Source organism: Loxodonta africana, chromosome 6 (assembly GCF_030014295.1).
Source record: "Loxodonta africana isolate mLoxAfr1 chromosome 6, mLoxAfr1.hap2, whole genome shotgun sequence".
Lineage (NCBI taxonomy): Eukaryota > Metazoa > Chordata > Mammalia > Proboscidea > Elephantidae > Loxodonta > Loxodonta africana.
Genome location: NC_087347.1, coordinates 64609264 through 64634329, shown reverse-complemented (window position 1 = coordinate 64634329; position 25066 = coordinate 64609264). Strand labels below are relative to the sequence as shown.

Genomic DNA, 25066 nt, shown 5'->3' with positions numbered 1-25066 from the left:
GTATTTTGTAATTTTGGAAGGTAGCCTATCAAACTTTAATAACGCAGTAAGTATTTTAGATTAATCTTAATCATAGCATTAGAATCACTAGTTATCTATTCATTTCACAAGTTTGGTAAAAATGCACATAGTGGATGCCTAAGGACTTTTGAAGTTAACTGACTTTAATTTCAGATCCAGTCCTGAGATGTATGTACTGAGGCCCAGAGAGGTTTGGTGACTCAACTCATGTCACAAGCTAACATTCAGTGGCTATGTTGAGAGTAGGCCCATGTTTTTCTTATTAAAGAAGACATGCAGTTATTTTCTTTAATTTATCAAATTATATGCATATATTCTATTTTGTTTCTTTATGACCCTAGACAAAATTTCCAGATTTTGTTTTGTTCTCCTTTTAATGTTTCTTCTAACTTCCTAGTTTTTGATTAGAAATACTGTCTTATATCTTTAGTTAGGACAGAGGTGTAATCCTTTTTAATTGCACCTTTTACTGTAGAGAATTTGTGTGTGTGTGTGTGTGTAAGAAACTGAAATATCTGACTAAAGGACCTAGATTGTGATTTACAGTTTAGCTTTAACTTACATTCTACTTAGTTCTCTCAGTAGCCATGTGGGATAGATAGAAGACTTATTTAGCACATTTCGTAGAGGAGAAACGTTATTGCTATGGTGATCAAGCAAACCGGGAACTTTGCACCCAGGCCCCCTTGTTCTTTCTGCTACCCTATACCTGCTCTGAAGCCTAGGCAGTCTACTTACACTAAACTGTGTGAACTCAGGCTAGCTGGGAAATAACTGTGAGGTGAACTTGACATAGATTGTGCTCTGCTGCAGTTAAAACAAATCTTAGAACGTGAGGCCAACCTGGCACTCTGGGCTCTGTGGCAACTGTCCTTCCCCAACCAGATAAGCAGTTTCAGTTCTAAATACTTTAAGCCACTGCCTACTTCTGTCGTTGCTTTAAAGAAATAGTTATTGATTCATTCATCAAACATTTTTTTCACAATGTAGTATAAAAAGAAAAAAAGACATGCAAACATAATTATAGGGATGAGATGTTAATCATTTTTGCAATTAATAAAATGTCTAATTAGTACCTATAAAAGTGTAACAGCTTATTGCAATTCAGTTTCACAACTACTTCATTTTACCTAGGGTATGTCAAAGACATGGATTAATTCCTTATATTTCATTATACATTTTGTTAATTTCAAAATAATATTACAGAATTATTCTAAGTTTTTAACGAGAAAAACATTTTTTTCCATTTCTCATTGCTTCAGGTTGAACCTGAAGCTACAGTGGGATTTTTTTTCCCCAAAGTCAGGGTAACTTTAATTGATTTTGGATTTTATTCAAACATATTCTCTGTTTCTACCTGTATATAATTCAGATTTTAAATGAATACAGATTTGGTAAACATGCTTTATGTAGCCTGCTGCTTTTGAAGTTCTGAGGGACTTTGCTATGCTCTGAAGTGTCTCCCTCATTAAATGTAATGATTGTGAAGTCTTTCCCACTGTGGTAGTATAGATGCCAGTGTGATCATGCTTGCTATGCTTAGGTGGTCTTCTTATTTATTGTTTTAATTTCTTTAGGTTATAATAACCAGAAATTTAGAGTTTTGAGGCATGGAAAATAAACAGAGCTTTTATGTTCTCTGCAATTAACAATACTGTGTTACAGTTGAATTTTTTAACTGCTTAACATACCTGTTATGAAAGAATTATTTCATAATTTACAAATGCGTTTGGATTATTTGAAACATAAGAGACATTTAAGCATGCTTGAATACAAATTATTTAATGAATTGGCCTTAATTGTATTCTTATTTCTAATTAAGAAAATAATAGAACTTTTGCACACTATACATTTAAACTTTTAATATCTTTACATAATGGAAATGGTTTACTTTGGGACTTCTGTTTTTATTGGAGCCATGTTTTATTTCAGCCGATTGTCCTCCAAGAATAAGACACATTAATTGCATTTGCCAAAATGCATTGTAATCATAGCTCAATTAGCAACTGAACACTGAGAATTTCTGATAGAAGATCTGATTCAGTTTTGAATGTGGGTGACCTCCTCTGCTTTGATGCCACAGTGTTACTTAAGCAACACGTACTTTCCTAAGGAGAAGGCATCTATGTTGTGTGTGATGTGTCATTGAGAATCATATATCTATAACAGTATTGCTCTCACTGAAGTCTTGTATAATTACTTTTTTTTTTTTTCATAGATCATCTATTTCGTACTGCAAGTCAGCATTCTGATAGCAGTGGTTTTGCTGAAGATTCAACAGATTGTCTGTCCCTTAATCATCTTCAGGTAAACTTCTTATTTGTAATAGGCACTATGATTATCTTCATTTTAAGGTGATTTTTCAATAGCTATATCTTTCAAGACTGATTGCTCTAATCTTTATTTTTCAAATGACAGTCAGAAAAAAATCTTCTGGGATGCAGATGTTGTCTGAGCATTTTACTACAAATGTTAGGCTTCATTAATTCTGCATTTCTTTCTGACAGAATATTTTTTTTTGAAAGTAGGGAAGAAAAAGCTCCCCCCCTTTTTTCTGTATCATCATTAAACAGATTATTTCAATCATTAACCTGTTCAGTCTGGGCTTTTTTCTTTTCCTTTAATCATCATTGAGTTTTAGTATTTAACTTGCTTAATAACTAACGTTATGTGTAGATCCAGAGTTTGCTCAGTATTACATGGACCTTTATGCTAAAAAAAAAGTGTGTTAAATAACCCTGAAAACAGGCACGTCTTTAGCCTCAAGCAGTTTATGGTTTAGGTGAGGAGTATGTAGAATACACATGAAAAGTATTTAAAACACATAATTTTTAGAGAAAATTGGAGCAAGAGAGTAAGAGAATCCAGAAAGAGAGTCATTAAGTACATAGCACTGCAGGGGTAGACAGATAAGAGACGTGTTTAAGGAGACTCAGAAAGGCAGGTGGGCAGAAAGATAGAGAGGTGGAGGAGAGACTTTCAAAGGAAAGCCATGGCTGTCAGAGTGAAAAAATGAGAACTTGGCTGTCAGGAGATTGAAGTTAGAAAAAGTAGTTCCAATGAAGTAGATGGTGCAAAAGTGTGATTGCGATGGTTTAGAAAGTAAATTGATAAGGAAGAAGAGAAGCTATGAACTTAAACTTTTTTCAAAGAGGGATGAAATAGCAGGGTGATATGTCTTTTTGCCTTGTTCATTAGGGAAGTTGTTCAGCTAAGAGAAGAGACTACAAGAGAAGGAGAATTTGATCCTGAAAAGTTTGGGGCTAAATTGTAGAGAAATACTCTAGGCTTGAAGAGGACCTGATCAAAGGGATAGGTTGGAGGAATTAGCTTTGAAAAGAAAGGATGCAGTTCACAGTTTCCTTTCAGAAGGAAATGATGGAGAGGGTACGGGAAAGTTTGTAGATGCTGGGGAAGAACATTAAGAAATTTTGTCCGCTTGTTTCCATTTTCTCTGTGAGTCACTGTCATTTGTTCAAAGAAGAGCTGATGGGTATTGGAAAAGGGATTTAAGGAAAGTAGTGAAGATTTGGAATAATCTTAGTGAGAAGGAGCTTCTCCTTTTTTTTTTTTTTATGGCCAGTAGACATATTTTGATAATTAACCTATTTGATCTAGTTTTGTTTGTTTTCTTCTATTATTTATTTTTGCCATCATTGTGTTTCAGTATTTAACTTATTTGATAACTGGCATTATGTACCAATCTACAGCTTGCCGAAGCAGTTTTGAGCAGCACCAGGGCCATGGCCAGGATGGAGACCGTAAGCGTATAGAGAAGCATCACATCAGTGTGCAGTTTTGTTAGCGATATTTCTTACTTGTATTCTTCCTTCTTCCACCTGTTTTCCATTCACAGGTTCAGGAGTCCTTGCAAGCCATGGGGAGTAGTGCTGACAGCTGTGACAGTGAAACAACGGTCACATCATTTGGCGACGGCTTTGTCACACCAAAAGCACAAGACCAGCCTTACTTTAATGAATCTGAGGAGGAGTCTCTTATCCCTTTTCAGGAGGGAAGAGAGAAGGCAGCAACAGGTACTGACAAAGGGAAGTCAGATAGCCAGAATCTCTCCAGATATGAGACTGTTGAGGATGATGGAAATGAACAGTCCACCGATCATCAAGAGGATTGCATGACTGAAATCACTGAAACTCAAGAGGATTCGTCTCCAGCCCAGAGAGTTGAGCTAACAAGGGAAGAAAGTGCTGAAAGTGATATGGATAAAAGCAGTGAATGTGAATTTGCACAGTATACCACACACCATATTCTTAAGTCATTGGCTTCTATTGAAGCTCAGTGCAATGATAAGGGCTCCGAAGATACAGTTGTGCCTCCTCCCTCTTCTGTGGACAGAGTTAATACAGCTTTGCAAAGAGCTCAAATGAAGGTTTGTAGTCAAAGAGTAGGGCGTAGCCTGATAAAATCGAAAGATCTGTTAAAACAGAGGTACTTATTTGCAAAAGCTGGCTATCCCTTAAGACGGTCTCAATCTTTACCAACCACGTTATTGAGCCCAGTAAGGGTTGTGTCTGCTGTCAATGTTCGCTTGTCTCCAGGAAAAGAGACCAGATGCAGTCCGCCTTCCTTCACCTACAAGTACACACCTGAAGAGAAGCAGGAATTGGAAAAAGAGGCAACTGAGCATGATGGCCAGTCTCTGGTTAAATCCACTATTTTCATCTCTCCATCATCTGTGAAGAAAGAAGAAGCCTCCCAGAGTGAAGTGAATCAGGCGGAGGAAGGCCATCATCGAAGGACTCCCACCTGCTCATTCTATTCTCCAGCACCTATATCACAGTCCACCTGCTCCCTTCACTCTGTCCACTCTGAGTGGCAGGAGAGGCCCCTGTGTGAGCACATGAGAACTCTGAGCACTCACAGTGTTCCCAACATATCTGGCGCCACCTGCAGTGCCTTCTCTTCTCCTTTTGGGTGTCCTTACACACACAGACATGCTGCCTACCCTTACCGCGCATGCTCCGTGAACCCTCCTTCTGCCATCGAAATGCAGCTGAGGAGAGTGTTGCATGATATTAGAAACTCTCTGCAGAATCTTTCACAGGTATGAGAAGAAGTGTATCTATAATAACTTTTCACTTTTATTGATATGACCACTTCTTAACTCACTGAGAAGCTAACAGCCATCAGGCATGAGCTGCCTCAACTTCATTTTCTTACATGCCTAAACTTGTCTGTACCTGCCCTCTTCCTGTATGCTTCCCTCCTGTTTAAAGGGAAAAGCTGTAACTAGTCATAATTTTCTCCTCCTAATTCCCTACCTTTCTAGAGAGATTTTACTCATTAAATATCCTCCCTTCTTCAGCCTCTCCTCTGTTGTCTTCCTTTTAGTCTAGAAATTTTATCAGGTATTCCTATTATTAAAAAATCTGTCCTCTCAGAGTGCTTTCTCTCTTTCCTCTACCATTTGACAGTGTTTACCACTTCTCTCTTTTTTAAGTGTTCTTCCCCTTGGCTTCTGTGGCAACATACTCTCCTGGTTCTACTCGCACTTCTCTGACTAAGCTCTTTCCTTCACCTACTGACTCCTGATGCTGGTTCCCTGGTGTGGAAATTAGTCCAGTTCCACTGATTCATAGACTGGAATTATCCCAGAAGAGAAGAAAATCAGGTAAAGTGTGAATATGAATAAAAATGGTCTGTGTATCTTGTCATTTTTAAAGTTACCACTCTTAGTTAGTAGACTGGAAATAATTTTCAAAAAAGCCTTGAAAATTAATAAGTTGTCTTCCATTTGGCTTTAACATTTCAAATTTTCTTTCTGGAAATCTAGAAAGATTCTAATTTATATTTAGACAATTGAGGAAATGAAGAAAACGACAGTGTGTGTAATGGTTAGTGTTCACCTAGGCATCAGGGGGCCTAGAATGTATAAATGACTATTTTACGTTGATAAAATGGTTGCTGGAAAGCCACTTTGAAAGTAAATACTAAAGTTGTAACTTTTCAAGTTGTAGTAAAATACACCTTCTTAAAATATTGCTTTTATTCTTATGACAGTTGTTTCCCAATGGTTTGCTATAACCAGAACAGGGGTTTCTCTTTTTTTCTCCTTGCAAAATGTAGTTCTTTCTGAGTGAGGTGTTTCACCTTTCAGCTGTACTTGTGTGAAGCTGGGGATTCCCAGGGCCCTGTGCACTCGTATCTTTCTGGTGTACCTTTCTTTCCAGGCCAGCTTGTTGTGCTCTAGATGCGGTCTCCTGTTGGATAGACCATCAATACCTCCGCTGATATTTTTTTTTTGTACCCAACCCCCCTTGGGCAAATAGGCAGGTGCTCTGCGTGACCTGGCCTCTACCTGTCTCCCCAGTCTCATTCATTACCTGTGCTCCAGCCACATTGGACTGCATGCTGATTTCTAAATAGTTGTGTGTTCTTATGGATCTGTGTGGTTTTTTTTTTGCACATGTCATTTTCTTTGTCTGGAATGCCCCAGTCTTGCCTTCCTTTGCCTGACCAAATCCTATTTACTGTTAAGGCTCAGCTCAAGTGTCACCACTGTTGGAAACGCCTCTCTGACTCACCTGATCTAGACTTTGTTCATTTCCATTTTAGCACACCTCCTCCCATTATTATAATTGTTTATTTCTCTTTCTCCTTTCTTAGATTGTGAGAGCCCCTCTTAGGCAAGGAATGACTTTTTTTGTCTTCACTGCCTAAAGTAGTAGCACCTAGTAGATACTCAAAACTTCCAAGAATGAGCATGATGACCACTTGCTGCTCGCCACAGCCAGTAGTCACTGTAATCTCCGAATGACATTTCCTGTTACTTACACATTTTTGAGTTTTTGTTTGTTGTTTTTCTACTTTCTCAAAGCAAAAAGGAAGCCCTGTAAGACATCTATATGAACTATACCCATTTCTTTGCCCCTTCCTACTCACAAATAGGTTTGCTTCCAGCTGGAACAGCTAGGAGTAGTAGGTAACATTGGGAACTGATTTCTCTGGTTCCTGCTTACCACAGGAAGTTTTTTGGGCCCGAGAGGAAAATGGTAGGCCCAAAGTACTGCCTTTTTAACACGTTAGAGAATTTGAAAGTAGAGAGTGTAACATCGATTTTTAATTCTGTTTTCCCTCTTTTTGAAGTACCCCATGATGAGAGGACCTGATCTTGCTGCTGCTCCATACAATACTCAGAAATCATCTGTTCTACCTCTTTATGAAGTAAGTTCTTACTTAAGTATTTGTGTTACAAAACAATGTGCATGATTTAGAAGCATAATTTTGTTTTATTGCATTTTAGAATACTTTTCAGGAGCTCCAAGTAATGAGGCGCAACCTGAATTTGTTTAGAACACAAATGATGGATTTAGAACTGGCAATGCTACGTCAGCAAACCATGGTTTACCATCATATGACTGAAGAGGAGAGGTAGAAGTTTATTTCGTCTTGATGTAACTCAAAGTATTTTGCATTCTAAGAAGCATTGTCAACTTTATCTTTTAGCTAGGCTTTATTTCTTCTGCTGTGTACCCTATATCTGTTTTGTGAACCAGTATAAATAAAATTCAGCATAGTTTTTTACTCAGTAAACTTCTCTGCCCTCCATGTGTTGAGGAAGATAGTGGTTGTAATCTGTTTTTTAGTGCTGGGGACCTTTGTGAGAGAGGGTAGTGGAAGAAAGGTTGATTGCCCTGGTGGTTGTATCTACTACAGTTGCTAATGTGCTAATTTATAGAACTTGGAATTGCAGTACACTCAGTTAGCCTGTATTAGTTGACTAGAGAGTTATGAATAGGAATTCCCAAACTGCTCCTTTCAAGCTTTGTGCCTTTCACCTTACTGGTAGATATGAAGTTGATCAGCTCCAGAGTTTGAGAAATTCAGTCCGGATGGAGCTTCAGGACCTGGAGCTGCAGCTGGAGGAGCGCCTGCTGGGTCTGGAGGAGCAGCTTCGCGCTGTGCGGATGCCCTCTCCCTTCCGCTCCTCAGCACTGGTGGTAGGTACTCTGGGGGTTGTCAGCCGTTTTCACTAGGCAGATGCCTTAATTTAAAAACTTATTTTAATGGCAAGAGAAGCATGCAGAATGTTTACATTTTCCCACAAATCAGTTGAATATACAAGTTTTCAACTTTCTGTTTTTTTAAATAGTATATTTGGAGGTATGTTGCATAAATTTTATCATAATCTCTAATAATAGAGAAGAAAGGTCAGCACCAGACTTTAGGGTTTTTAAAGGAAAAATGTTATTGAATCAGTGTACAACTAACTTAGATTTTAATCATTGCATGTAACTACAAGGAAGTAAAGTATATATTTTATGCACTTTTTTTTCCTTGCTTTTGAATAATTAACTATTCCCTTTTAAATTTTTCTTTATTTTGGTTTATTTTCTGTTCATTATGTATTTTTAAGGAATCAGATCCTTAAGTCAAAAATATGTACAAGAATCTGCAACCAAGAGAATAAAAAGAAACACTGTTTCTCTTAGTTTTGTATGATTTTGCATACATCTAATGATCCTTTCCATGAAATTTGAACTCGACAGTTGTATTTTTGCAAATAGCCCTCGAAGTAGTAGAATACATTGTTTTGAGGCACTGAAATAATGAATTTTTCTCTTTGTTACTTGAACATCAAATTTAATTTTGCTAAAAATAAATGGAGGAATAAACACACATAAATAGGATAGAATAAATAGAATAAAAAATGTGTGTTGTAATAGTAGTAGAATAAGAATATTCTCTATCACTTATGAATATATTTTTCCATAAAATGGTTTTGACCCACCATTCTGAGAAGCGTGTTGGTGAACACCAGAGAATCAGAACATTTACGCTTTCAGTATCAGCCGTTCAGTCACAATAACAAATTTTATAGAATTCCATCACAGTTGAGTGTGACTTACATGACATAAAGGTATCCTACAGGGCAATGTTTAGGCAATTAATTTTATTTTAAAACACTTGGACTTGAAAAAAAATATATGTGTATATTGTTCTTACTTTTTCAGGGAATGTGTGGCAGTAGAAGCGCTGATAACTTGTCATGCCCTTCTCCATTGAATGTAATGGAACCAGTAAGACACTTTCCTTTTAAATCACTGGGGAAGGGAATGATATAAGATAACATTTCATAAACACCTAAGTTTCCTAGGGTAGATGAAATGTATTTTTTTAACAGAGAATTTTGATAAATTATTGATTAGAGGTGAGTTTGGCACTTCTGAAAGTTCATTGCCACTAGAAAGCCAGCTTTATTGTAATAGTGATTTATCTTCATGGCCTTAAGGAGATAATATACCATAAAAAGCTTTCCATTTATACTCCAGGGGAAATTACACTTTCACGATCTGACCCCAGCCAAGTCCTTTAGGTATAGTGAGATCTGTGAAACTACTACTTGTTGAACAAAAGTCTGACTTTTATTGAGTAGCTTTTAAGCAAATTGGATTCATTTGGGGACAAAAGCATTATGAGCAGCTATTTTGGTTACTACTAGAAAACCAACTTCATTGCAGGTAATTTGGATGTGTGTGGTAACACGTGAAGGAGCCCAAGTGGCGTAGTCGTTAAATACTCGGCCGCCAACCAAAAGCTCGGTGGTTCAAACCCACCAGCTACTCTGGTGATCTGCTTCTTAAAGATTACAGCCTTGGAAACCCTGTGGGCGCAGTTCTACTCTGTCCAATAGGGTCGCCGGGAGTGGAAATTGACTCCATGGCAACAGGTTTATATACTCTAGTTGCACATGTTGATGCTTGGTCTCACTGTGAATTTGAATTTTACTTGATGTTTTTGCAAATGAATAGTAACTGAGTTAGTGAATTAGAATTAACGTCTTTACAAGCTATGTGTTTTTTGGCAGTAATCTCAGTAAGATTTTAATCTTCCTTTCAACTACCCGTCATAACTTCAAGACAAAAGAATAATTACTTTTCTGATCTCCAGGTCACTGAACTCATGCGGGAACAGTCATATCTGAAGTCTGAACTGGGCCTGACGCTTGGGGAAATGGGGTTTGAAATTCCTCCTGGAGAAAGCTCAGAATCTGTTTTCTCCCAGGCAACATCAGAGTCATCTTCTGTGTGTTCTGGTCCCTCTCGTGCTAATAAAAGAACTGGAGTACCTTCTAGTGATTCTGTGGGCAAACCCAAAACCCAGTTAGTGTCAAGCAGGAAAGTCTTCCGTGCGTCGGTAGCCCTCACGCCGACAGCTCCTTCTAGAGCAGGTTCTGTGCAAACACCTCCAGATCTGGAAAGTTCTGAGGAAGTTGGAGCAGCTGAAGAAGCCGCAGAGCCAGTAGGACCTAGACCTGAAGTGGAAGAAGGGCCTGGAAATATCCCATTAAGGCCAGCTGCTGAGGAAATACATAAAAATGTGGAGCAAGATGAGCTGCAGCAGGTCATACGGGAGGTGAGTAATATCTATGCTTAATTTATTTGGCGCTATGTATTAGAGGAGTTTTTATTTCAACATTAATCATTTACAAGGTATTTCTTTGATTCACTTTGTATTTATTAATTTTTAGAAAGCTTTTAAATTAATTTTCTTATTGATGCAGTTGGTATCTATTAAGGTACGTTTGTCTTGGAATACATTTCTGCAGATTTCATATTCCACTGTAAAATAATTGCAGTTCTCTGCTCATTCTGTTGAAGAAGGTATCTGTAGGGTTTGAAATAGATAAATGTATTACAAACTCTTTGGACCTCAGATTCCAATCTGTAAAATGAAGGATTATAATTTAAATCTCTTCCAAGATGAAAACCTGTCATTGAATAGATTGAATTGACATTAAAAATAGTGTGTTTTTTTTTTTTTTTTGGTGTTGTGATTTTAATAAGTACAAAGAATTTGGTTTGGTTGGTAGGTGGAGAACTGTGAAAGTTACATGAGATGCTCAAAGATAGAAAAACAGAATGAAAAGTAGAGTTTACCCTGGATGATAGCAGTGTGAGAATCTGAAGCATTCACTATAGTTCTTGGTTACCAAAGGGACTGCAAAAAATTAGCAAGATGAGTAGTCAACAGTGGAAGATTAATTGATAAAATTAGTAAAATAACTGTTTTGGGCATCAAAATCCGGTAATAAGCAGGAATAGTATAGGTCATTTAAAAGGAGAAGCCTCTTTTCCTTTTCTTAAATCACACTGTCTTTTTGGGTGCAAAATCCAGGAGAGCAGTGCACAGGATAAAAATTATACGTGTTAAATATATATATATATATATTTTTTTTTTCCCATTCTATTCCCATGTCTTAAGACAGACTCTAAGGAAAGAACCATATTTATTCATCGTTCTTTCCAGTTGAGATACGTAAACTCATGATGATGAGGGAGCTTTCCTCCTTCCCATTAGTTAGAATAAGAATATCCTGTGCATTAAAAAAAAAAAAAAATCGCTCTTTATAAGTGTCTAATAAGTATTTTTTTTTTTGCTTTGTGAATAATTAAAGAAAAATACATATAAGACATGAAAACCTTTAAGCTTAAAGTCTAGTAGGAAGGTGAACAAGACTAATTCTGGAAACAAATGAAAAATTGCACAGAAAAGCATTTATTATAAAGCATTCCAGAACTAAGAATTTAGAAATGGGAAGGGTCAAAATTCATCAGTGTGAACCTGGTGTATTTTTAGAATTAATTTGTGAGCAGCCATAGAACACATCTCTAGTGGTTATAGGTCCGTAATGGTGGCAACAGACCAGACTCTTTCCTCAGACAGGCCATTGACCCTCTGGGTCCAGAGATTAGCTCATGTGCTTCCCCCCTGCCCCCCCCCCCAAAAAAAAAACCCCAAAACCTGCTGCCATCAAGTTGATTACAACTCATCGTGACCCTATAGGGCTTTTAGGGAAAATGGGGTTGGGAACATAAACTCAAAACTTTATCAGTGACATATTAAAAAAAAAAAAAAAGAACCTAATAAAAACAGCACCATCTTACACCTGTTAAATGGTTAAGAAATACATAAATACTACAATAGATATGGCACTTTACCTTGAAAAAGACCTGGAGTTTGCTTGAAGAATAGGCCTTTACAAGGGTTGCAGCTTATGTTATTGAGAATTAGTGAAAGGAGGGTTACCTGAAATCCTATGAAAAATTTTAACACCAGAAGTGAATGGATTGTGGCTCATAACTTGCAGTGCACTGAGATAGCTGGTAGATGTTGAAGGTGTGTGTGTGTGTGTACGTACTATGATTCTAGGTACAACTGAGTCTAATTTTCTGCTTTTACCTAGTGTTTCTTGTGGATAGAATCACATTAAGCCAAAGGGGAGTTTGCATTTTGCTCATATTGTTTCCTAGTATTTCAGTTATATTGAGACAAGTTCACATTTTTAAAATAAGCAGTACAGCAGAAGAGACTAAACCGAAAACCAAACCAATTATCATTAAGTCAATCCTGATTCATGGCAGCCTAATGTATGTCAGAGTAGAACTGGACTGCATAGGGTTTTCAGTGGCTGTGACCTTTTGGAAGTAGATGGCCAGGCCTTTCTTCTGAGGCACCTGAAGGTGGACTCAAACTGCCAAACTTCCGTTTAGTAACCACCTAACCATTTTTTTTTTTTTTACCACCTAGGGACTCCATACATGTGTATAATTTCTTTTCATGACATGACTTTACCAATTTAAAAAAAAAGTTTAAGAGGTCTTAATTTTATAAATGTATTTGTTCTACAAATGTAACTGTTTTTAAGTTAGTTGGAGCTCGTTAAGGTTTAGCCCATTATGCTGCCTTGAGCCATGGAAACTATATACTCATAAGTGTTTACATTAAATATGAAAAATGTTATGACTTTCAGACATTTAAACTAATATATAAGGCAAATACTTGAAGAATTTTTCAGAAATTGTTACTAACCCGTTAATTGGAAACTCCCTAATTCAGAATTTGGCGTAGTTTGGAGGAAGTTGGGTTTAACATTTGCCCTTTTACTGTCTGAAAGAAGAGCTTACCAAACGGAATAAATAGGTCAAACCAGGCGTAAGAAGAATATTGATGTATTTAAAAGGACAAACTATTTTGAAACACTTTAAAAGCATGTATTAACGGACATATTTGTCCAAAGCTAATTATAATTTTACAAAATAATTTGTGTTAGTATCATATTAGCTCGGTTACAGTGGTTTTCTATTAAACTTTTGTTTACAGAATATTTGAAATTCAGATTAGTCTTCATTTTGTTCATTTCACATCAGTAATCTCTTTACTCAAGTACACATGGTACTGAATTCCTGGTTTTTTTTAAACCTTGGTGTGTCAGCTACAAAGAAAATTAAATGAGATTTTGTTGACGGCACTAGGTTTTTGGGTATTTTTTTAGTAAATTCTGGGTCCCTAACCCCATTAACGGAAACCCTGGTGGCGTAGTGGTTAAGTGCTATGGCTGCTAACCAAGAGGTCGTTAGTTCGAATCCACCAGGCGCTCCTTGGAAACTCTATGGTTCTACTCTGTCCTATAGGGTCGCTATGAGTCGGAATCGACTCAATGGCAGTGGGTTTTGGTTTTAACCCCGTTAACAAAGCCACTATTCAGAAAGAAAAAAAAAAAAAGGCAAGCTTTAATCTTGGCTGGAACAGCTCTGCAGGTGAGGATTAAGCATGTTTGGCAGGCACTTTGAGGGAAGTTTTCTTACCTCGCTGCTGGACTCATGGAAACAATGCTGTCTGTCAGGCCTTTGTTTCCATCATTTCACCATATGTGAGGTTTTTTAAAAAGAGTGCATTCGTTGTTTATAATGTGTTAATACAGTGGAATTCTTTTGCAGGAAAGCGTTGAAGGAGAATATTGACGGGAAGTCTTTTTGTACAAATATTTAACATGCTCACTCAGTGATTAAACTTTCATCAGACTAAAGATACCCCTTTCTGCTTAGATGTGTGTGCTGTAGTGGGAAAAAGTATACTGTCTTAGAATTTGCTTGGGTGGTCTGTGATGTAGGTGATCAGTGGCCTGTAACTGTTTACAGTTACTTTAAAAAAATAAATACAGGAGATTACTTAATAGAACGACTGAACATGGGCCCACAGAAACAAATTCAACAGAATTGAATGCGCAAGAGTACCCATGTTGTTGTGTGCCATCAAGCTGATTCCCACTCACAGTGACCCCACATGACAGAGTAGGGTTTTCTTGGCACTATATGAAATTGCCAGGTCTTTCTCCCACAGAGCTGCTGGATGAGTTCAAATCACCAAACCTTTGGTTAACATCCAAGATCCTAACCGTTGCACCACCGGGGCTCCTTAAGAATAACCATACATCACTTTATATTTAGAGAGTTTATTGAGGTTCTTAGGCTTGGTTGGTGCCTTTCAGTATCTTTACTGCAGTACATCTGGATATACCTTAAAAATGTATTTTGGTACATACACACTTTGCTGGTGTTCTTACTGTGACTTCTTTTAGTGATCACCTGATCAGTGTTCCACATGCAGCGGGCACTCAGTAGACGTATATTGAATGGATGTGTTGCCTCACATTTCAGACTGGGAATCGGTCTGTTTGTACTGCCAATAAATACTCCCTTCTTAACCTTAGGGAAACCCTGGCGGCATAGTGGTTAAGTGCTAGGGCTGCTAACCAAAAGGTCAGCAGTTCAAAACCACCAGACACTCCTTGGAAACTCTAGGGGCAGTCCTACTCTGCCCTGTAGGGTCGCTACAAGTCGGAATCAACGGCAACGGATTTTTGGTTTTAACCTCAAGAGTTCTGGGTGACGCAGACATTTAAGTGCTCGATTACTAACTGAAAGGTTGATGTTCAAACTCACCCAGTGGGGGAGAGTCCTGGTGAACTGCTTCCCAAAGGTCACAGACGTTGAAAACTCTACGGAGCACAGCTCTGTTACGCACATGGGGTTGCCATGAGTCAGAATCCAGCCCATGGCAACTGGTTTGGGTTTTGTGGTTTTTCTTAACCTCAAGTAGTTGGTCTGCAGCCTGTGCCACTTTTTGGAAATTATGTTCATAAAGCTATCCCAGTAGTTTTCTCACTTCTAATCCTTTTATTAAGGAGCCCTGGTGGCACAGTGGTTAAGTGCTCAGTTACTAACCGAAAGGTCAGCAGTATGAACCCACAAGCCACCCCGATCCACAGTTTTCTATCCCCAATATCATCTGAAATTGTCCTTACTTTTTGTGACCTACTATCTGAAGTCTGTCATTCTCTAAGAATTTTCTCTTTTCTTCTTCTAGCTAGTATTAATCTCTCCTTCTCCAAATTTTATTCTTTTCTTATTCATTGATGAATGAATTTTTCAACTAACTTTTTAATCAAACATTATTCATCTTATCTCCACTAAAATTATAAAGTTTTTGATGGTTTACTCCAACAATACTCCACTCCCAAAATATGTTGGCACAGTTTTGCTTTGTAAAGACTACTTTTTGGTTGGTTCGTTATTTGGATGATGAGATGTAATAAAACTGCCATGTTACATTGACAGTAGGACTAGAAAGACCATATTATTGTCTTTTGTAAACATAGATTTGCAGGGGTTCTCATTCAACACAATTGTAATGTGGCAAAGAGAACTTTGTTTTCATAATACTGTATCCCACACACATTCAATATAAAACATGGGTCTGAAGTGCTGTGAACTTCAAAAGCTTTCGATGCTGTTTAGAATTATTGGTAGAAAGTAAAATGAAAGGGTTATATTTATTTAAATATATCCCAGTACAGATGGTCGGTAGCTAAGGAGTGTTTTGTTTCTGCAGGTGACTATGTGTAAGCCTATGTATTGTGTACCAGGTTCACATGACAGATTAATACAGAGCCACTTTTGGAAAGACTTCAATTGAGAGGTGTTCAGGATGTACTTAAGGAACATTTTAGGAAATAGATCAGGCTGACAGGAAACTGTGGAAATGGAGAAATTTTAAAAGCTGGTTGAGAGTGTCTCAAGTGCTAATTTGGGAAGGCATTATCAGGTTATTTCAGGAAATACACATCTAAAGCCTTCACAGAGGGCAGGGCTGGGTTTGGAAATGATGCTGTATCCTTAGAGACAAAGGAGTGGAGAGGCATGTACAGTATTTGGGCACCTGGAGAGGAAAATCTTGCCGGAGTTGCCTTTAGGCCCATTTGACTTTTCCAGCCATAAAATGAGATGTTTATCTTTACCTGAAGCAGTAGCTTCAAGCAGGTGACAAACTCACCATACAACTGAAGAAAAGTGTATTTCTTTAGAAGTAGGGTTGTTTACGGGATGTTTTCAAATACATTGTACTAAACGATAATTTCTCCTTTCCATTTAAAATATACATACTAGGTGAGAATGACATATAACTTCTGTAGATACATTGTTGGTAAACACAGAATACACCTGTATATTAGTTTGCACTAATGGGTTTTCTTAGCAGTGAGAACACTTGACTATCCTGCTAATTGCCTTCCAAAGGTGCACATTAATAAAAAACATAAAAGTGAACCTCACTCTTTAATCAGACCTTTCAGGTTACTTTGTGTCATGAAATAAATTGCCGAATTTACTGAAAGCTTTTTAATCTGTAACATATTTTCTAATGTTCTCAATTTAAGAATTATGATATTTTCTTAATGTAGTTGGCTGAGTTTCACAAGGCCAGACCTTAGATGCTGATCTGGGTTTGAGGACAGATGGACACAATTTCCCACTGCCTGTATAAAAATTGCATGAAACTTCACATGAATTGTGTAGTTATCTCTGCAGTTGAGCTGAGTGAAGCAAATGCTGTTTGTTTTTCTGAGAACATAAAAAAATGAATTACAATAATAATTGTTAAATTCTTTTCTAGATTAAAGAGTCTATTGTTGGGGAAATCAGACGGGAAATTGTAAGTGGACTTTTGGCAGCAGTATCTTCAAGTAAAGCATCTAGTTCTAAGCAAGACAAATAGTCATTCAATAGAATTTATAGGTAAGTTTTTCTGAATTTCTTTATTTAGCTAAGTGTAAATTAGTACCTGGTTTTTAATGCTTTGTTTTCTTAGTAGACAGGCCTGTTTCTTTAGCTAAATTTTGATTTTTAGAATATATGTGATACGATATCCTATCTGTGAAAACCTCATACAGTCCCATTTGAAGTGTAAGCAAGTCAAATCCTATACTGTTAACCTCCAGGGGATTTTCTGTTGTGTTGTTTTGCTGAAATTTTATTGCAGTAAATAATTACTGGAATTGGCCCTCAAGCCTGAATCTGATTTTAGTAGCATTGATTGTAGTGCCATTTCAGATGTACAGTTTATAGAACATGATTTTGAGAATTACTCACAAATTCTTAGCATCTTATTATTTCTGTCTTCTAAAAGAAACATCTACCCATATGTCCATCCATATATAATTGTCATAATGTATAAAGATATGTTTTATGTTTTGTTTATTAAAATTAATTAAAACAATTTTATCTCATAATTCTAATTACATTTCATAAAATATATGCTCAGAGTAATACTTGGTGAATGCAAAAAAAGAATAATAAACTGTTCAGTAGAATTGTAAGTTTAATAGGAGTAAACATGTTTGATGACATGTGGAAACAAAAATGTAAGTTGAAATATATATAATTTCATCTGTAGATACTAGGAAAATATTTGATAAGTTAGGTTATAAATAAACTAATGGGATTTTTTTTTTTTTTAAGCTGGGCATAAAAAATTGGCTGTCAGTAAGCTGTATAGAGATCATAGAGGGATCATGTTTAGATAGATAGCTAAAATTCTCATACCTTTTTTGAAGAACCTTTTAATAATAATATCTAAAAGATGTTTAATGTCTTCTCTTTCTTTTTAAAGGATGACATGGATCGTATTAGCTGTATAATATTGGGGTTATCAATGGTATACACTGGTGGAGGTGTTATTTGTGCTTCAGAAGAGACTTGCTGCTGAGCTGGGCTACTGTATAAATATACAATGTTTATTTCTTCTATGCATATCTTTTAGAAGTACGTAGAAACCTAGCCACTTTGCTGACCATTCTTCTCTACACTATCAAAACTGTAGCAGTTTGAAAACCTAATATTTATTTGTATGTCAATATTTTCTAATTGATTCCCTATGTAGAATTAATTTTAAAACTTGAAGACTCCAAGACTTAACCAACTTTTAAATAACATATTTCTTCAGAATAGCTTCTTAAAACACTGACCTCTATGAGGTATTTACTGTGCAATAACTGATTCATTTTTTGAGAGCTTGAAGCAACCAATGATTTTCCCTCCACTGCTGTTAATTAGTGTCACTTCCAAGAAGAAGAACTGTTCTGTTGTAAAAATTGCTATTAAATTCTTGAGGAGGCTACTAATAGCAGTATGATAGAATTAGATGAGGCTACCTACAGCTACTTAATGTTCTTACACTGTAAGCCTTGTTACCTTACCCAGGACAAATGTCATTTTATTATCGCTTACGTAGTATTTTTCTTTTGGAAATGTGCCTTATGTTAAACACTATGTACCTTTTGCCTTGTCCAGGCTTCTTTATTTTAAGGAGGGGTTTCTTCCTCTGTCTTCTAGACAAAATAGTAAAGTATTGCCAAAATAACAAGGCCTATGACTTGAATGGATAGAAATGATTAAGCTGGTTTTTGTCTTTTCAAAGTGGAAGTAATTTAGATTTGTTCCCCTCATCCATAAATGGTTGTAATTCAGTTTTGACCAGTGAAAAATGTTCATTTTTACAAAAAAAAGGAAAATGATTTCCCATTTGGTTTTATATGTGTTAAATAGACGTGTAAAGTAACAACCAAATGTTATTGGAATTATTATTTTAGCATTTATAGTTTTTAACTCATTATGTTTCTTTGTGTGTAAAATTTTAATCAAAAGTGGTTGAGATGTTAACAGTATTCTTTGAAAGAATATCTAAAAGGTCTATAAATGTCAAATTATCACACAAAGGCTGATTTCTAAAAAAAAAATTATTAAAACAATAAAGTATTTATTTTGCCTAACATGCTATCAGTGGTTTCTTTTCTGGAGTTGCGACATGAAGAATTTGGATTAGATTTGATCAGTAACAAAATCTAAAAGAATTGCAGCACATAACAAAATAGGTTTTTATTCTCTTTTCTTGAAAGAGGCTTCAGTGATGCTTAAAAAGTGCTGTTGAGACTAGACCACCCTGGAGAGAGAGCACATACTGCTGTCTGTTGGCCTCATCCAGTTCTGAGGTCCTGATGATTACCATCTGCTACCACAGAAAACTGGCTTAAACTGCACTGTTAAGACTACAAAAAAACAGACATTAAAATATTCTTTTATTCTTTGGTTAAATTATTCAGCAATTTAACTAGTTGACTCTAATAGCAGTAATGATAAGTATAGACCAAACAACCCCATCTTAATGTTAATAACAGGAATCATTGATTTTAACTGTTCAGTTTTGTACCCAATTTTAGTTCATTTCTGACAATACGTGATACCCAAAATTTGATCTTCAAAGTTAGGGATATAACAGTTGCAACAACTTATAAGGTGAACAATGGACAGATCAGTTACACAGCATACAGATGAAATAAAAGGAACCTCAATGCTACTAGAGCTTCATCTTCCCTTATTTTAAACCTTTGTTATGTAATAAATATCTGAAAGCTATTATGTTCAAGCCACCATGCTAGCTGCTATATAGAAATGAAGAATGAGAGAGGGCCTAAAAAGTAGATGGGGAAGCAGGCATCTTTTTGTTAATGGCTAAGTTTAGAAATGCAAAATAGAATAATTAAAAAGAAATCGAGAGTATAATCTGGGGTAGTCGGAGAAGTCTTACCAAAGAGATGTGGTTTGAGTAAAAACTCAAAAAATGGGAAGCCGAAGGGGCAGGGTTCAAATAGTCAAGAATATTAGCAAAGGTTGTCCAGAATGCATAAATTGAGCTACCGTGTGTTTTCATAATTTGATTAGAGAGAAGAAGTTTTCAAGGGGAATAGTGAGAAAGTTGGAAAGGTAGCTGGTGGCTGATTTGTGGTAGTCTAGAATGCTAGATTAGAGGTTTGTCCCTGGGTGGTGCAAATGACTTGCTCGTCTACTAACAGAAATGTTGGCAGTTTGAATCCACCCAGTGGCCCTGCAGAGGAAAGGCCTGGCAGTCTGCTTCTGTTAAGATTGCAGCCAAGAAAACCCTATGGAGCTCAGTTCTAATCTGTAACACAAGGGGTCACCACGAATCAACTCGATGGCAGCAGTTTTTTTTTTTTTTATGCTCATTAAGGAATGTATTGACCGTGTTACATATAGGTTATAAACAAACACAAAAAAAAACCATTGCCATTGAGTCATTTCTGACTCATACCTACCTTATAGGACAGAGTTGAACTGCCCCATAAAGTTTCCAAGGGGTGCCTGGTGGATTCAAACTGCCCACCTTTTGGTTAGCAGCCATAGTACTTAGCCATTATGCCACCAGGGTTTCCATATAGGTAATAGAGAAGGTAATTTTTGTGCAGAGAACTGGCATGATGAATGCAATGTTTTTATGAATGCAAGTTATCCATTGTTGCTGGTAGGTGCCATTGAGTGGGCTCTGACTCATAGTGACCCTATGTACAACAGAACGAAACTCTGCCCGGTCCTGCACCACCCACACAATTGTTATGCTTGAGCCGATTGTTGCAGCCACTGTGTGAGTCCATCTTGTTTAGGGTCTTCCTCTCTTTTATTGACCCTGTACTTTACCAAGCATGATGTCCCTCTCAAAACCAAAACCAAACCCGTTGCTGTTGAGTTGATTCTGACTCATAATGACCCTATACAGAGTAGAACTGCCCCAAAGAGTTTCCAAGGAGTGTCTGATGGATTCGAACTGCTGACCTTTTGGTTAGCAGCCGTAGCACTTAACCAGGGTATCCATAGTTTATGCATATTGTGCTAAGAGCTTGAACTAAGAAATCATAGAAGAAATACAATCTTGAAATTTTGAAGTTTGAAGCCTCTATGAGTGAAATTCTACTGACAAAAACAGGCAGTTTCTCAAGCTTGAAGTACATACTGTTTCTCTAAGTATTCAGTTGAATTTCAGTAACATTGAAAATATGCATTACATCATTTAGGAATATTTGCTCAGCTGACCATCTTCAGCCTTATAAGAGGAAAACAAGAATGCAGTAAAAACTGCATGTAAAAGAATGTAGAGAAAGTTATGCACAGCCTGTGTTTCTTACTTGTACAGAGGGGAGTGTGGAGCTAGTGGAAGAATAAAGCAGAACTGAGGCATAGATTCTCCTTTTTTTCCCCCCCTCCTGGAAAGGAGGAATTGACAGCACTTTTAAGAAGTGGGGAGAGGAAACAGTCCACCATCTTAGAGTTACAGCTGAAGATCTAAGTTTTTGTAGTATGTCAGGTATGCCTGATTATTATAATCATTATGAATATTGGAAACATGTAATTAGCACTTAATTCTTTTTTAATTTTTATTGTGCTTTAAGTGAAAGTTTACAAATCAAGTCAGTCTCTCACACAAAAACTTATATACTCCTTGCTACATACTCCCAATTGCTTGCCCCCTAATGAGACAGCCCGCTCCCTCCCTCCACTCTCTCCTTTCGTATCCATTTTGCCAGCTTCTAACCCCTTCTATCCTCTCATCTTCCCTCCAGGGAGGAGGTGCCAACAGTCTCAAGTGTCCACCTGATCCAAGAAGCTCACTCCTCACCAGCATCCCTCTCCAACCCATTGTCCTGTCCAATCCATGTCTGAAGAGTTTCGTTTGCGAATGGTTCCTGTCAGGGGCCAACACAAGGTCTGGGGGCCATGACCACCAGGCTCCTTCTAGACTCAGACCATTAAGTCTGGTCTTTTTACGAGAATTTGGGGTCTGCATCCCACTGCTTTTCTGCTCCCTTAGGGGTTCTCTGTTGTGTTCCCTATCAAGGCAGTCATCGGTTGTAACTGGGCACTGTCTAGCTCTTCTGGTCTCAGGCTGATGTAGTCTCTGGTTCATGCGGCCCCCTTTCTGTCTCCTGGGCTCGTAATTACCTTGTGGCCTTGGTGTTCTTCATTCTCCTTTGATCCAGGTGGGTTGAGACCAGTCAATGCATCTTAGATGGCTGCTTGCTAGCGTTTAAGACCCCAGACGCCACTCTCCAAAGTTGGATGCAGAATATTTTCTTATTACATTTTATTATGCCAATTGACTTAAATGTCCCCTGAAACCATGGTCCTCAAGCCCCCGCTCCTGCTATACTGGCCTTGGAAGCATTCAGTTTATTCAGGAAACTTCTCTGCTTTTGTTTAGTCCAGTTGTGCTGACCTCCCCTGTATTGTGTGTTGTCTTTCCCATCACCTAAAGTAGTTCTTACCTACTATCTATTTAGTGAATACCCTTCTCCCACCCTCCCTCCCTTCCCCCTCTCATAACCATCAAAGAGTATTTTCTTCTCTGTCTAAACTATTTCTCGAATTCTTATAATAATGGTCTTATACGATATTTGTCCTTTTGCAACTGACTAATTTCACTCAGCATAATGCCTTCCAGATTCCTCCATGTTATGAAATGTTTCACAGATTCATCACTGTCCTTTATCAATTCGTAGTATCCCATTGTGTGAATATACCATAATTTATTTATCCATTCATCCGCCGATGGGCACCTTGGTTGCTTCCATCTTTTTCCTATTGTAAACAGTGCTTCAGTGAATATGGGTGTGCATATATCTGTTCATGTAAAGGCTCTTATTTCTCTAGGATATATTTTGAGGAATGGGATTGCTGGATTGTATGGTAGTTCTATTTCTAGCTTTTTAAGGAAGTGCCCAATTGATTTCCAAAGTGGTTGTACCATTTGACATTCTCACCAGCAGTGTATAAGAGTTCCAATCTCTCCACAGCCTCTTCAGCATTTATTGTTTTGTATTTTTGGATTAATGCCAGCCTTGTTGGAGTGAGATGGAACCTCATTGTAGTTTTGATTTGCATTTCTCTAATGGCTAATGATTGTGAGCATTTCTTCATGTATCTGTTAGCTACCTGAATGTCTTCTTTAGTGAAGTGTCTGTTCATATCTTTTTCCATTTTTTAATTGAGTTATTTGTCTTTTTATAGTTGCGTTTTTGCAGCATCATGTAGATTTTAGAGATCAGGCTCTGATCGGAAATGTCATAGCTAAAAATTTTTCCCAGTTTCTAGGTAATCTTTTTACTCTTTTGGTGAAGTCTTGGGATGAGCATAGGTGTTTGATTTTTAGGAGCTCCCAGTTATCTAGTTTTTCTTCTGCATTGTTAGTAATATTTTGTAATGCACTTGATTCTAATTGCATTCAAAATGTATAAAGTTAAGATACCATATCTAATTAATAGTTCCTCTCCTATACAGTTTTTTTTCTTTTATCTTATAAAGTTCTGAACCTTTACCTTGTTTTCCTTGTTCTCATTTTCACAACTGATGCTCTGTTACTCATATTGAATGAACAATAGCTTGCCTACAGAATGCCAGTGTCTCAGTAGTAAATCAGAAATGTACTTAAACATTTCACATCAAACATATTAGGGCTCATATTCCCATGATGTTCATTTTGGATACCCCAAACCAAAACAAACAAAAAAATCCCTTTGCCATCAAGTCAATTGTGACTCATAGTGACTCTATAGGACAGAGTAGAACTGCCTCGTAGTTCCAAGGAGTGGCTAGTGGATTCAAACTGCCAACCTTTTGGTTAGCAGCTGGACTCTTAACCACTACACCACCAGGGTTCCCACTCCACTTGCTCATTTAGTTAAAGTTTGCCGAATATCTACCTTTTATAAGGCTCTGAGCTTAGGAAGATGGATATATAAATAATGAATAAGCATGTTTATAAAGTACACTGTTTAGATCTTTGGCTGGAAGACTATATCTAGGCATTAGATTATGACTCTTTTTGTCCATTTTTTAAAAAATATAAAGCATTCTTTAATGAGTAGAAAAATGACTTAGTTGCTTTATATTTTAGACATAAAAATGAGGTGATGGTAAAATATTTTAAAGTAACTGGTACATTTACAAGCTAAGGAGAAAAAGAAAAGTTGAAGACACCTTGAGTTACTTTGAGCATAGTACAACTATAGAGAAAGCATGCATTTTGTAAATGTTTGTATGTTCTTATTGTGATTTTAGAAAACAACCTTCATTCTATTGTTGTGATGCCCATACTGATTTGGGTTTACAAAAATGTCCCTTGAATCCACCTTAATGTCATAAATATATATAAAATCAATAAAAGTATTATTGAATGACAGGTGTACTCATTTTAGACTTTTAGTATCAGTAGCAAAAATAAAAATTTAACATTAGAAATTAATGTTTTATTTTTAAATTATTTTGTGTTCTTAATTCATAAATGTGCATAAACTTTCCTAACAGTGCAGGTGGGAAATGTGTCAGCGTAACTCATTTTATGAAGTAGGCTTCTTTATATTTTTATGCTTTTAAAAAAATGTTTTGAGTGTCATATATCTGGCTTCATGAAATATAAAAATATAGAAATGTAAATGCTACAATTTGTTCAAATGGTGCAAATGGTTAGGTGCTTGGCAGCTAACTGAAACATTGGTTGTTGGAATCCACCCAGTGGATCCGTGGGAGGAAGACCTGGTGATCTACTTCTGTAAAGATTACAGCTAAGAAAATCATATGGGACAGTTCCACTCTGTCACATGGGGTTGCTATGAGTTGGAATCAGCTCAATGCCACCTAACAACAACAGCACTCTTTGTTCACAAATGTCCATTTTAATTGAATACCTATTTTTACAATGTAATTAGGCATAACACTAATCATAAGGAGTACTTTTGTAAATAGAGTGGTTAAACCACTGTATTTCTATGGGCAGTTTCTCGGAAAAGAAGGCAGCAGGTCACTAGAAAAGGTAATAAAAAGTTTTAAATAAGAGGGCTTGTATATTTCAGATTCAAGCAATTGCTACCTCAGCAAGGATGTACACATTTTTCCATCAGAAAGTGGAAAATAGCAGAGACCACGTGAGTGATAATACGGGTTAGTGATTAAGGCTGAAACTGGTTTCAAATCTCAGCAATGTAGAATTGCGATGATGATAATAGTACTCACTTTATAGCATTGCTGTGAGGATTAGGCATGAGTATAAATGCATTTAACACAGT

The 25066-nt window shown here is 36.9% G+C and overlaps 1 protein-coding gene across 8 annotated transcripts in view; it reads left to right on the top strand.

Moving 5' to 3' along the window:
* ITPRID2 (ITPR interacting domain containing 2) overlaps positions 1-19836 on the top strand; it is a 39444-nt gene extending 19608 nt beyond the window's left edge. For 4 of the 8 annotated variants that reach the window (XM_064286925.1, XM_064286926.1, XM_064286932.1 and 1 more), the window contains 9 exons: positions 2240-2328; positions 3878-5083; positions 7126-7203; positions 7283-7410; positions 7829-7979; positions 8994-9059; positions 9931-10395; positions 16774-16895; positions 17770-17881. In XM_064286925.1, coding sequence (XP_064142995.1) covers positions 2240-2328; positions 3878-5083; positions 7126-7203; positions 7283-7410; positions 7829-7979; positions 8994-9059; positions 9931-10395; positions 16774-16875 — 2285 coding nt within the window. In that variant the 3' untranslated portion in view covers positions 16876-16895; positions 17770-17881. Of the gene's footprint in view, positions 1-2239; positions 2329-3877; positions 5084-7125; positions 7204-7282; positions 7411-7828; positions 7980-8993; positions 9060-9930; positions 10396-16773; positions 16896-17769 lie in introns of all 8 variants that reach the window. The other 4 variants (XM_064286928.1, XM_064286930.1, XM_064286927.1 and 1 more) reach the window with 3 other exon arrangements.
* The last annotated feature ends 5230 nt before the right edge of the window (positions 19837-25066 follow it).